The following is a 13426-nucleotide window of genomic DNA, read 5'->3' on the forward strand; positions in this document are numbered from 1 at the left end:
ACTTTATTTATATAGTGAATAGAACATACCGTTACAACATAAGCTATCTCTCGTGGAACCCCTTTCCAGTTTCCACTCTTTCCTTTTTATCTCTTTAAAATTTAATTTATTTAGCAAGAGGAAAAGACAGGTGACTAAAGTTATAGAGCTCTGTTGCCCAAAAAGAAAAAAGTTGTAAAAGGAGCTCTTCCTCTCCCATACAAAATTCAACCAATAAAATTTTACTCGGTGAGTGTCTCTCTCAAGTGTCAAGTGACAAGTCTAGCTCACTCTCTTAAGTCTTCAACTTCCTTTCCCTCCTCTACCCTTTGCCTTCACTCCTATAAAATGCCTTCAAACCCAAACAAAATGAATTACAACGAAATAACTCCTTGTTTTTGTACTTATATATATTTCCACCAAAATAGAATCACCATCATATATATATATCAATGTTCTTATTACAATAATAAAGCCATCCTTTTCTACTATATTCCTACACAATAACAATAATAACAGTAATATATTCCCATATATATATATATACTTCAATTTCCAAAGCATATAATAACTACCAATAACATAAGTAGTATTTCATATATATAGGGTATTATATATAGCAGCCAAAAATGAGGCTGTCTATGAAGTCATTTATACCTTATAATCTCCCTCCTTCAGCCACACCTCACGTGTCCACTCAGCAGCATTGCAGTATCACTACATTCACTCGGCAACTAACTTTCCAGTCTCAGCAGTCTCTCCACCACCAGTCTCAGAGTAATTTTGAGTCTAAATTCCTTAACCCAATACAGCCCGCCCCCGTTTCGCACCCGGCCTCTCCCAACGGTCGCGTTGCCGACCGTTGGGAAGAGTACATGGGTGTGAAGGACTGGGCGGGGATGCTCGATCCACTCGACGAGCATCTCCGCGACCAGATCCTACGATATGGGAATTTCATTGAGGCCACTTACAGGGCCTTCGACTTTGAGCCTTCCTCAACTTCCTATGGTTCATGCAAGTACAACAAGAAGTCCTTGTTAGACAGTTGTGGACTACCTTGTCATGGCTACAAGGTAACCCGACACCTTCGGGCTACATCCGGGATACAAGTACCCGAATGGGCCCGATCCAGCTGGGCTGCCGCGCAGTCCAGCTGGATCGGGTTCGTTGCAGTATGCAACGACAAGGCGGTGATCAACCGCCTTGGACGGCGGGAAGTTGTGATCTCGTTGCGAGGGACCGCAACGTGTCTGGAGTGGGTTGAGAACCTACGGGCCACTCTAGCCCCGGTCCCGGGTCCCACAACGTTAAATAATGACAATGTGGGCCCGTGGGACCGGGATGGGTCCCAGGCCCCTATGGTGGAGAGTGGGTTCCTAAGTTTGTACACTTCAGGCAACAACATGGGGCCCAGCCTTCAGGATGCAATAAGAATGGAGGTGCGCCAATTACTTAAGCTCTACAAAAATGAGCCTCTTAGTATCACCATCACCGGCCACAGCCTTGGGGCCGCCCTCGCTACGCTCGCAGCTTACGATATTAAAACCACGTTCGAGGGGGCCCCGCTTGTCACCGTTATATCCTTCGGTGGTCCGCGAGTGGGAAACCAGTGCTTCCGGTCCCTTGTCGACAAACAAGGGACCAAGATCTTAAGGGTTGTCAATCCTAGTGATCTCATCACTAAAGTACCCGGTTTTGTAATTGATAACAATGAAGAATACGTAAATAATATTAAAAGACCATGTAAAAAACATGGGACGAAAATTATTCGTAAAACTAAAAATCGTAACAGTAACAATAACAATAACAGTAACAGTAACAGGAGAATATGTACTAATAGTAGTAGCAGTACTAGTGTTAAAAAAATACACCCATTTACGAGATATTTCCCGAGTTGGATCCAAGAATTTCGGGTGGAGGACACACATTGGTGGGTGTACGCCGAAGTGGGTCGGGAGCTCCGGTTAAAGTGTGAAGAAACGGAACAATTACCATATTATTTGAGCAATATGAACGTGGCAAAATGCCATGACCTAAAAACATACTTAAACTTGGTGGAAGTGTGTCCAATCAAAGCTTTTGTGAGGAGGTCGTTGCAAAAACTCTCCGACCGTTGTAATAATAAGAACAAGAAGGGTTTTTTTGCTGTATAAACAATTTTCGACATAATTAGCTAATGTGACCAACAACTATTTTTCTTTTTTTTTTTTGTAGAAAGAGCTACGACAATGTACATACATGATACATACATCCAATTTTTGAGAGTTGAACATTGCTGTTTTTTAACTTGAATTACATCTTCTTCCTATTTTTCATTTTTGAGTATTTAATTTACATTTTCACTTATTTATAAAAATATAAATAGTTTGTATTATATAAATGGACATTAAATTGATCAAATAACATTGGACATGATAATATATTTAATATTTATATATCTATAAAATTATGGTTATATGATGTTCTACCTTGAAGACTCGAAGAAATTAATTAATTTGTTAACATTTTTTTTTACAAAATGTTATTTGTAAATAAGGGTTATCTTTTATGATTTTAGACTAATAATTCCATCTTTAACAAAATGGTCCCATTTATTTTAAAATAAATGGAGCAATGACCTCAAAAGTAGTGTTGCAAACAGGACACACAAGCATAAAAACCTCATAAATTGCTACTGCTATAGCCAAAAAAAAAATCAATATGATCTCAATGATCATATTTTTTTGATTATGCACATGTGACAATAGCTTTGCTTCTTTCATATTATCACAAGGGATGACACGTAATATTCCATTCCCTCCACTCTTGAACATGTCGTTGTTTCATATATAAAGTACTCCGCATTATGTGTGTATTTTTCAAGGGTAATATATATGATCCAACTGAATCTAGTTCGTACAATTTGATTCAGTTTAGCCTTTTGAGGTTATACCCTTGAAATGGTACATACCAATAGCCCATTAGAATACCCCTTATAGCCCCTCCCCCTCTTCTTGGCGAGACTTGATTTCGAGGCATGCCTTTTCAATAGACAATGTGAATTACTTGTACATCTCCTTCATTATCAGCTGAAAGACGTAAAATCAATACCATTTTCATAGAACGAAAAATAATAACAATATAACGTCATGTACTACTATTTAGTAGCATAACCACGTATACATACATATTGGATCGTACGTCAACTAATTAACTAACATAAAAATTAGGTTTCTGAAAGAAGGAGATGAAATTAACAATATACCCCAAGTAATTTTTTTATATTGTCCGTAATTATATATATTTAGCTAAATATATATATATGAAGCCAACAACATAAAAAAGGAGATTTTTTTTAAGGAAAAAGAGAAACTTAAGAAATGATCTTGAAGCAATAACTTCGGTGAATCAATATAGTTTATTTTACTTTAAGTCAAATTTAAACTCTTTTGTTTTAACCTGTAATAATATTAAGAAAAACATTAAAGGTGTCAATTAATTGATTTTTTATCATCTATAATTCTCTAAATCAAGTTATATTCTTAAGATGATTAGAGAGAACTATACATTCAAGGATCATGTATGGGAAAACTAATGAAGAACGAGGAGAAGCTCCAAAGCTTTAAAGGGGCACTTTTGTTTCTTTTGATTGTAGTACGTGAGTGCATGCATAAAAATGATTCTTGTAATGGAGGCCCAATTGGTAGCAATGAAAAGGCGATGTTTGTTTTATGCAGATTCACATAGTTGATCATAAACTATAGACTAATTAATTAACATACTAGATAGCCTTTATTTAATGGTCAAAACAACCCCTATGATTCCTACAATTTTACGGCTGCATGACATAACACCGGCCATGAAACAGTCAGAATTTATGAGTACATGAAAACAACACCCAATTACAGTCCACCGGCCATACCAAACATATATATAATCCGAGTATTTTCTTTTTCCTTTAAAGTGCCACATACCAAACCTTTTTGAGTTTTTTCTTTACTTGAAAAAAGTCTATGAAAAAGTCATACATAGACATTCGTGTACCAAGATGACCTACTGCTTAGTGATATTAATTACTAATTAAAGTGTCACCGCCGCAATTTGTAGTCTAACAATAATATATTGACTCAGAAGGTTATGATCTTGTCATCACCTAAAATATTTCATTAGATTCTAGCCCCAAAATGTAGTAGTTGTGTTGTGTACTCATAATTCTAGTGTGAAGAGGAGGCCATCAAAATTATTTTTGAATGATTGAGTCATAAATGAAGTTTTGAATGAGATATATATGAGTTGGACTGTATTTGAATTTATTGTCAATAAAAAAGTATATATAGGTTCATTTATGTTTGTCACATACAGTATCTTTTAGAAGATTAACAAGTTATTACACTAGAAATTTTTTTTATTTATTAATATTATATTTTAAAATAATAACACTATATACCACTTGATCTAGTGAGTAAGACTTTAGTTTATAAATTTGAAGTCATGGGATCATACTCTAGATTATTCATTTTCTAATTTTTTTAATTACCTAGAGTAAAATGCTCTTAAGTAGAGCGTCATGCGGTGTCGTTCCTTGATTAGGAACGCCTTTTAATATATATTAGTATAGATTTCTTGATTATCGATCCATTAACGAATCCGCTAATGAATGCTCCAGGGCACGACATAATAAATTATTATTTTGAATTTATAACTCGCCATGTTGTAAATTAAAAATAACAATTAGTGGTTTTGTTTAATTTCATTGCAAGAGCATTACTTATGGTTTCTCTTTGCTCCCTATCAGTTCATACTCCTAGGGCTGACAATGATGCGAGTCGAGTTCGAGTTTGACTAAGCTCGACTCGAACTCGAAAACTCATACTCAAACTCGACTCGACTCGACTCGAAAACTCGCGAGTTTCAAAATTTCAAGCTCGAATTCGAACTCAAAACCTAAACTCGAACTCGTTCAAGCTCGAACTCGAACTCATTTCAAGTTTTTTGGTCATTTAATATAGTTCTATTTTTTATAGAAGAAATTCTTTGCTTTGCTTTTTGGCCATATTTATACACTTTTTTTCATTTTTTTAAAAAGAAAAGTACAAGTATTATATAGAAAAAAATAAAGTTAAAATTTCTTTATATATATATATATATATAATTTTATCGAGTATCTCACGAGTTTCTCGAGTCGAGTATTGAGTTGCTCGACTCGACTCGTTAACCTGTCGAGTCGAGTCGAGTTCGAGCACGAGTCGAGCTTTGACCGAGCCGAGTTCGAGTAGCTCGCGAGCTGTCTCAACTCATTGCAAGCCCTACATACTCCTACAACTGCGATTTTCTTTAGTAATTCCCGGAGCATTGAGTCAGTTTTGCTTCCATCTGTTTCTTTTTCTAAGACAAGTTAATCCTCCATTTTCTAGTTTCTTCCTTCATTATCTTCTCTTTATTAAAATAAAGTGCAAAATTTCCATCAACCAAACAGAACAATATGCAAATATGAAAAACAACCTCGATTTCATTATACTAATTAATCTATACAAATATATTAAAATGCGTGCATAACAAGAAACTGTGCCACGTGACACTCTCCCTAGAGAGTTTTAGTTCATGTAATTCATGTACAATAATTTTTTTTTAGAAATTGCGTAGTATAGGGATTTGATCCCGAGACTTCAAGTACATATACTAAAGTCTTAACCACTAGACTAATTTGTATTTGGTGTTATTATCATAAAGTATTATATTAATAAATGAATTTTTTTCTTACCTGGGACATAGCCCGGACCTAATAACTAGTTAAGATATTATAAGCCGTTTTAATCAGATGCCGAGAAGAAGGAATTTTTTTGGTTACAACGATCGAAATATAATAATATCAACTTCAATTCCCGTTATTATTATTTTATTTTGGTTGCTCCAAATCTTTGAATTAAGGGCAGGATAAAGTATACTTAAACAGTTGAATTATACCTTGAATTATTTATCTGGCACGAATAACCTAGCACGAGAAGTCTGTTCCATTTTCAGTTCTAGGCCCACCTATTTAGGCTAATTAGTAGGGTACTATATAAACTCTATTGTTAATCTCTTCCTCATTATTCTGTAATCTGTATTCTCTCCTAAACCTAAAAAAATTGTTTCTCCTCTGCCTGTGGATATAGCTAATAACACATTATTAGTGAACCACGTTAATTCTTGTGTCGATTGTTCATTACTTTTACAATCATTAATTGTATTTGTAATAACAGACCTCATAAGACATAAACCAATATAAGGTAAGATTTTATTCTAACCTAAAAGTAAAGGAGGTGAAAATAGCACCACCTAGACCAAGTTGGCAAGCAAAGTCAATCGCGGGAGCATATAAATATATGAGTAAATCAATCATATGATTCATAGCGCGTCCCTGCATACAATGTCCTCAGTGAAGAATGTCGTGAAATTTATGTTGCATGCTTTTCCCAACACATCATAGAAAAAAAATCCTGATCTTCTCCCCAGTTTTAGGTCAATTTGAAGAAAATAAAATACAAATTTTGTTGAATTCTGCCAACATCAAAGCTCCAAGGCAATTCACAGCACGAATTTTGACTCCAAACCTACGTTCATAAACACCTCATTTGTTGTCTAAAAATGTAACAACAATATTTACAATTGCATCACCGCGTATGAGGTGTACAATTAATAAAGTCAATGCTCCTTGTGAGGGAGTATTTGATTTGTAAACTCTATTTCTTTTAACTAGAACTTTTAGTTTAAATTTTACTATAATTGTAAACAAATTATATTTCCTCTATTTCCTAATCTGAACTTCTAAACCTCGCCCCCACAATTACTTAAAATCGCCCACAAAACAATTAAAATTACATTGGTAACCTTTTCACCTCAAATTTCAGATCCAACACCACCACCCTCACCTCCTGCCATCCCCCACCAGCAACCTTTCTCTCTCCTTCGCCGACCTCCTCTCACTTTCGTCGGCCTTTCTCTCTCCTTCGCCGGCCTTCTCTCACCTTCGTCAACCTTTCTTTCTCCTTCACGGCCTTTCTTTCTCCGTCGCGGCCTTTCTCTCACCTTCGCGGCCTCTCTCTCTCCTTCGACCTTTCTTTCTCCTGCCGGCACCTTTCTCTCACCACCATCGCCAACCATGGCCCAGTAAATCTCGAATTTTTTTTTAACCATGGGGGCGAACGTCTCGCCTGGACGTTCGCCCCATGGCCCGAACGTCGGGCCTGGACGTTCGGGCCATGGGTGAAACGTCCAGGCGAGACGATCGCCCCATGGCTCGAACGTCCAGGCCTGACGTTCGGGCCATGGGGCGATCGTCTCGGCGAGACGTTTGCCCCCATGGTTCAAAAAAAATTTCGACGCTAGGTTGGTGGCGGGTGCAGAAGGACGGAGGTGATGGGTACTCAGAAGATCATCTGCGGCATGTTTACAAGAAGGTAAACTTGGTTCATCTGCGGCTCATTGTACCATTTTTCTTGGTCGATTGTGTGGTGGGTACTCAGAAGATCAGATGTTGCTTGTAGAAAATAACTCCAGTTTGCATACGCAGAAGATCAGATGGAGGTGGCAGAAGGACGGAGGTGATGGCGGGTAGTGGGAGGTGGTGGGGGAGGTGATGGCGGGTGGTAAAAAAAAAAAAAAGGGTAAAACAGTCCAATAAAATAGTCTCAGGGCGATTTTAAGTAATTGTGGGGCGATGTTTAACAATGCCCTTTCCTAATAGATGTGTATTATATTGATTAGGGATACTTGCCTATATAAATCTTTGACCATCAATTTATTCAATCATATATTACTACCAATTGTTTTGAATTTTACAATATGAAAAAATACACTGATATTAACCGACAATTAAAATAACGAGATTTATCTTTACAAATTAGTAAAAACCATAATCAAAGTTATATTCAAATAGTACTAGCTTTTTCTGCACGCTATGCGTGCATGCCATTTTAGGCATAACTATTGCTCGTTATTAAAAGAAATTAAAAATAAAATTATGAAAATAAAGTACGTACGTATCTACATTCACCTTCATTTGGTGAGTAAGAAGTATTTAAATACTTACAAATAGTATCTAAAAACATTTTAAAGTAAGTATAAGTAATGAAATTTCATATCTAAGTAATGAAAAAATTGAATTTTTTTTGGAGTTTGTATTTGTGATTAATTTTGTATATGAGTTGTCTTTGTAATGAGAATGTCATTTTTTTTATTGTCCGTTACATTAACTTTTGGTAATTTCTTGATTACGAATTTTTTTAGTTGATTGAATCTAAATTTAAATTTGATTGAATCTTTTTTATTGGCAAGTTTACGTGATTAACAATTATATGAGTTGATTGGGTTTAATAATAGAGATTTGGTTGAATTTTTTTTGGTAAGTTTATGTATGTAATAGTTTTATGTCGTGGAGGGGTGAATACGTAAATTCAAAAGGGGACACCATTGCTCCCTGCTAGATGTGGCAAACTGGGCGAGTCAAAACGGGTCAACTTTTTGTTCGGGTTACGTTCGGGTATGTCTTAATATCGGATCCATGAGATTTCAGGTCATGTCGTGTTAGAACGGGTCGGGTTAGATCGAGTCATGTTAAACCGGGTCGGGTTAGATCGTATTTTCAATCTCGCAAATAAATAAAACACATATAAGACTAATGAGAGTAAATTAAATAATTAATGGACAGTGGCTAAGGGCCTTTTCTCCCCACCTTATTTTCAGTTCAGTTCAGCTCAGTTCAGTTCAGATCCATTCTTTTATAATCATTTTGTGAAATATTATTATGTTGGTCTAATTTATTTTACTAATTACTCTTATTATTATTATTATTATTATTATTAATATTATTATTATTTATTTTATATCATTATTATTAATTATTATTATTATTAATATTATTATTATTGTTATTATTATTTCTATATATTATTTTGTTTATTATAGATTTATTCATTTTTATTACTATTATTATTAGAAGAAACATGGTTTAGGTCAAAAGCACAAATAAACCCACGTTTTTAGCCCATAAACCAATCAAATCGCGTCAAAATGATTTATGATACAAATTTGCACGGTCCGACCCAATCATTAATTTTTTTACTAAATATTATTATATTATTAAATCTAATTATTAAAATAGTAATATCAATTTACTTCTTATATATTATTGTTATTGTATAATCATCATCAAGTATTAATATATTAATACAAATAATATAAATAATTATTAATTATCATTATTATCATTAATTATTATTAATAATAATTTATGATTATTAATATTATTTATTCATAACTATCATTTAAAAATATCCAAAATAATATTATTATTCATTATTATTACTTATCATTATAATTATTATTTAATATTCATATTATTATTGTTTAAATATTATTTATATATTTATTACATTTAACTTAATTCAATTCAATTCAGTCAGTTCAGCTCAGCTCAGTTCAGTTCAACTGTTTTATGCCGAAAAGAACAGACTCCTAGTCACTAATGATGAACTAATCCTTCGATTTCTTAAAAATTCATCCACTTATGAGCTATTTTTGAATTCATTGAAAATTTGATAATGGTCAAACATATAAATGAAAAAAATTGCTTAAAATTTGAATGGGTACCATTGAAAATTAGAATAATTACTGTAAAAGTGTGGTTGATGCAGCGAACACGTCGGAAGTCGCTTGACGCTGCGACGTCTTGGGGGAGCCAGCAGTGGTGCGTGGCGGGCCAGGAGGAGGAGCAACAAAGAAGGCTGGTGACAGGTCGTAGGTGGTGGCGGCAGACGCGATAGGGGGCAGCGAGCGTCGAGTAGTATGATGCAAGGTGCTGCAGGGAAGCGGTGGTGGCCGCCGGCGAAGGCAACGGCGGACCGGAGGTCAACGCCGGTGACTGCTGCGGTGGACCGACCAGAGGGGCGGAAAAAGGGGCCAAGAGATCCATCAGTTAAGGAAATATTTTATTTTTAGAGATGGAAAAAAATTATTTCAGAAAAAAAAAACCTAAGGTGTGATACCATGTACAAGTGTGAAGAATAATTGTGTTAACATGTTGTAGGTTAACCTGGCATTCAATGTATATAGTGTTTGATACAGGCCTATGACTAATTACAGACTATTCTATCATTTTACATATAATCTTATCTAATAATTACATTAGCTACAACTTCTTTGCAGTCATTAATAATACTATATTAAACTTTGGTGTACTCTTATAAGCGTTTTTATTCATCAAAATTTTTTCTACTTGTCCCTTATTAAATCGTTGGTCAAGATCCGTCACTTGCCCAAATCACATTATCACACGGTAAAACTGACATGATTAATATTTTAAAACGCAATAAATGTCCCTGAGAACATCTCATTTAGACAGAAAGCAAGAAACCATCCGACAAAATCATCATTTTAGCATATCTAACACAAAATCTCACGCACTTAACCCTGATTACAACAATAATATTAACGGGAAATTATTCATGTCAATAGAATTTTTTAATTATTTATTAGTTTAATTAAAATAACTTTCTAGTTGACAATCCATTGCATTAACTTCTATTTTTTTTTTTTTTTAATATTATTTTTCTGATAGATAACACATCCGTTGTATCTTCAGATGCTAAAAAAGGTCCTCCTTTACGGCTAATTACAAATGACAAACTTTTTTGACTTCTAAAGCTATTAGTTATTATGGAGTAAATATTTTACCTTTTAAAAACAATCTGTTCTATACTACCTAATACCTATGCATGCTTCACATCTTGTGATAGTGCAGTCAAAGTGTCAAACCATAAGATCATGCTTATGTTACAAGCTACATGCCACAAAAATGTGAAACATTCCACCAAATTTAGTTGCCAAAACATGTATGTAGATTGACCAAGGAATTACTATAATATTTGTACTTTAAAAACAAGGTCGTCAAAGAAAGAAAGTAATGTTGATTTTTTTTTTTCAAACTTAAAAATTTTCAAATGTGATTAGTGACTTAATGTAAAGTGTGCAACTATTACACGGCATGTGATCCTACCCTGGTCCCTGGGTAAATGATGGTTATGTGCATTAATGAATTTTGTGGGTCTCCATTATTCCAAGGTTTATCTCTGAACTTCTAAAATCAAACACCCTAAGGGGGCGTTTGGTTCATGAAGGGAAAAGGGAAAGGATTTAAGAAAGAGAAATAAGTACAAAAGAAAAGAAAACTCTTTGATTAAAAATATTGTTTGGTTGAGAACTCATCTTCCTCCTCTTACTATTTTCCCCTCTCTCTCTCAAGTCTCAAGTACCACCATTCCCACCACCCTTTCACTGCCACCCATCAACACCGGCCTGCCACTGCTGCCCTTCACCGGCGCCCCTCATTGCCGCATCTCACCGACGCCACGTTACCAACTCCACCTCACCGGTCCTCCCCCTTCCTTCTTTTCCTTCTTTACCACCATTAAAAGTCACATTTGAGGTTTTAAAGGTCAAATTCGGCCATAAAAACTTCATATCTGAAGATTTTATGGCCGAATTTGACAATCTAAAGCCAAAATCAAGCATTGGAGTTGGGTTTTTTAGTTGGGTTGGGTTTTTTTTTTTGTGGATGGATTTGGACGTGGTGGTTGAGTCGGGTCATGAGTTGGTGATTTAACCATGGGTTGGCGGTATTCTGTGCAGGGGTTAGTGGTTTCGTCCACGGGTTGGTGGTTTTGGCGCATGGGGTGGTGGTTTCGGTGGTTGATGGTAATTTTAGGAGTTGGTGTGGTGGTTTCGGTGGCGATCGTGGTGGTTTCAGTGGTGATTGTGGTGGTTTTGATGGCGGTAATGGTGGTTGGGGTGTTGGTTTAGTTGTTAAGGTGGTGGGTTCGGTGGTTGATGTGGTGGTTGTGTGGCTGGGTTGGTGGTTGGAGTAGTGGTCAATGATTGGTCAAGGCCATCATGGGGTAGAAGAAAGAAAGGGTAAGTGAAACTTTGGGGAGGGTGGGGAATGAAAGTAGAGGACTTTGGGGGAAAGGAGAAGGTAAAGGGAATGATTGATTTGTCTTAACAAACAGCAAGTAAGGGAATCAAGCTAGTTGATTCTCTTACCCTTTCCAGAAAACCCCAAACCAAAAGCCCCCTAAATTTTGATCAGAAACACTTAATTTACCCACCGTATAAATAATCCATCTTTAATAAAAATTTATTAAAGGTTGTGATAATGGAATCCAACTCAACATAATACTTTTTTAATATTCTATTAATAGTGAGTTGTCTACCCAATGAATAGGTGTCACAAGTCACAATTATATAGGAAATAAATGGCAATATGGAATCTGGTAAAATTCATTTCACGTGTAGTTCTAACTCTAATAATCTATTTTTATTATCTGAAAATGCATATTTATTCCATCTTTATGAACCAACTTTGACTTTTAAAATTGCCAATTTGCACTTCAATTAATATTATCTGCAATTATATTTTAATTATGAAAAATTAACATCTTAGAAATATACATTAAGGCAAATTTTATACAAGTTTAGAAAATTTATTCTCCGGTAAACTGAATTGAACTTAATTTGTCTAAATTAAACTGAACTGAATTCCCATTAGTTCAATCCATAAGAACATAGCCAAATACTCCATCTTTTTTCATTTAGCTATTTGTCTATTTTGATTTTTACAATTGTCAATGCACAACTTTAATTATAAAATTTTTTTTTTAGTCAACTAGAAAAAATTACAAATAATCAATATTTTGAAAATGTACATTAAGACAAATCAAACATCTTAGATGATGATATTTGGTTTTATATTAGCTGATAACTCAAAGTCGAAGTGGGTTTGCGAATAGTGCAAAAGTTAAAGTGGAACAAATAGATGAAAATAAAGTTAAAAAAATCTGTAAATTTCAATGTTGTGTTACTCATGTTGATGATGGATTTAAGAACCAAGTCATCTCATTTCTTGCAAAGGGGTAGATGAGGGTGTGCAAGGAGTCCAAAAGCACAGGGACCCCAAAATATATTATTTTGAAAATTTTACTTCATATTTGAAGAAATCACCCTTAATAAATTTGTCAATGATTTATCTTTAGATTTTCAACTTTCCATCTTTAAAATTCTAACCTCCCATCTTTATTTTCTATAACTTTAGGGGCCCAATTTTCATATTAGAACCGGGGCCCAAAAACTTCAAGACGACCCTGATTTCCAGAATATGTTAAAAGGTGTTTCTAAATAGGGAATTGTCGATCACGTGGCTTTATCTCTTATAGAGTTTACTTCATATACTCCGCATATAATAAAAATCTAGTTTTAGGCCCGGACTATGTCTCGGGTAATTATACTTTTATTTATTAATGGTTTACCTTAAAATGATAACACCAAATATCGCTTGATTTAGTGGTTAAGATTTTAATATATAAAGTTGAAATTGTGAAATCAAATCTTATACAATGTACTTTCTATTTTTATAAATTGTATGTATTAAATGGAG

General features: G+C 34.7%; 1 protein-coding gene across 1 annotated transcript; it reads left to right on the forward strand.

Annotated features, from left to right (window-relative positions):
• Window positions 1-608: 608 nt before the first annotated feature.
• On the forward strand, window positions 609-2645 carry LOC104905266 (phospholipase A(1) DAD1, chloroplastic). Its single transcript, XM_048634100.1, has 2 exons — window positions 609-1722; window positions 1858-2645. Exons 1-2 carry the CDS (start codon window positions 609-611, stop codon window positions 2130-2132), a joined length of 1389 nt encoding a protein of 462 aa, XP_048490057.1. The 3' UTR covers window positions 2133-2645.
• Window positions 2646-13426: the final 10781 nt, after the last annotated feature.

Source organism: Beta vulgaris, chromosome 1 (genome assembly GCF_026745355.1).
Source record: "Beta vulgaris subsp. vulgaris cultivar EL10 chromosome 1, EL10.2, whole genome shotgun sequence".
NCBI lineage: Eukaryota > Viridiplantae > Streptophyta > Magnoliopsida > Caryophyllales > Amaranthaceae > Beta > Beta vulgaris.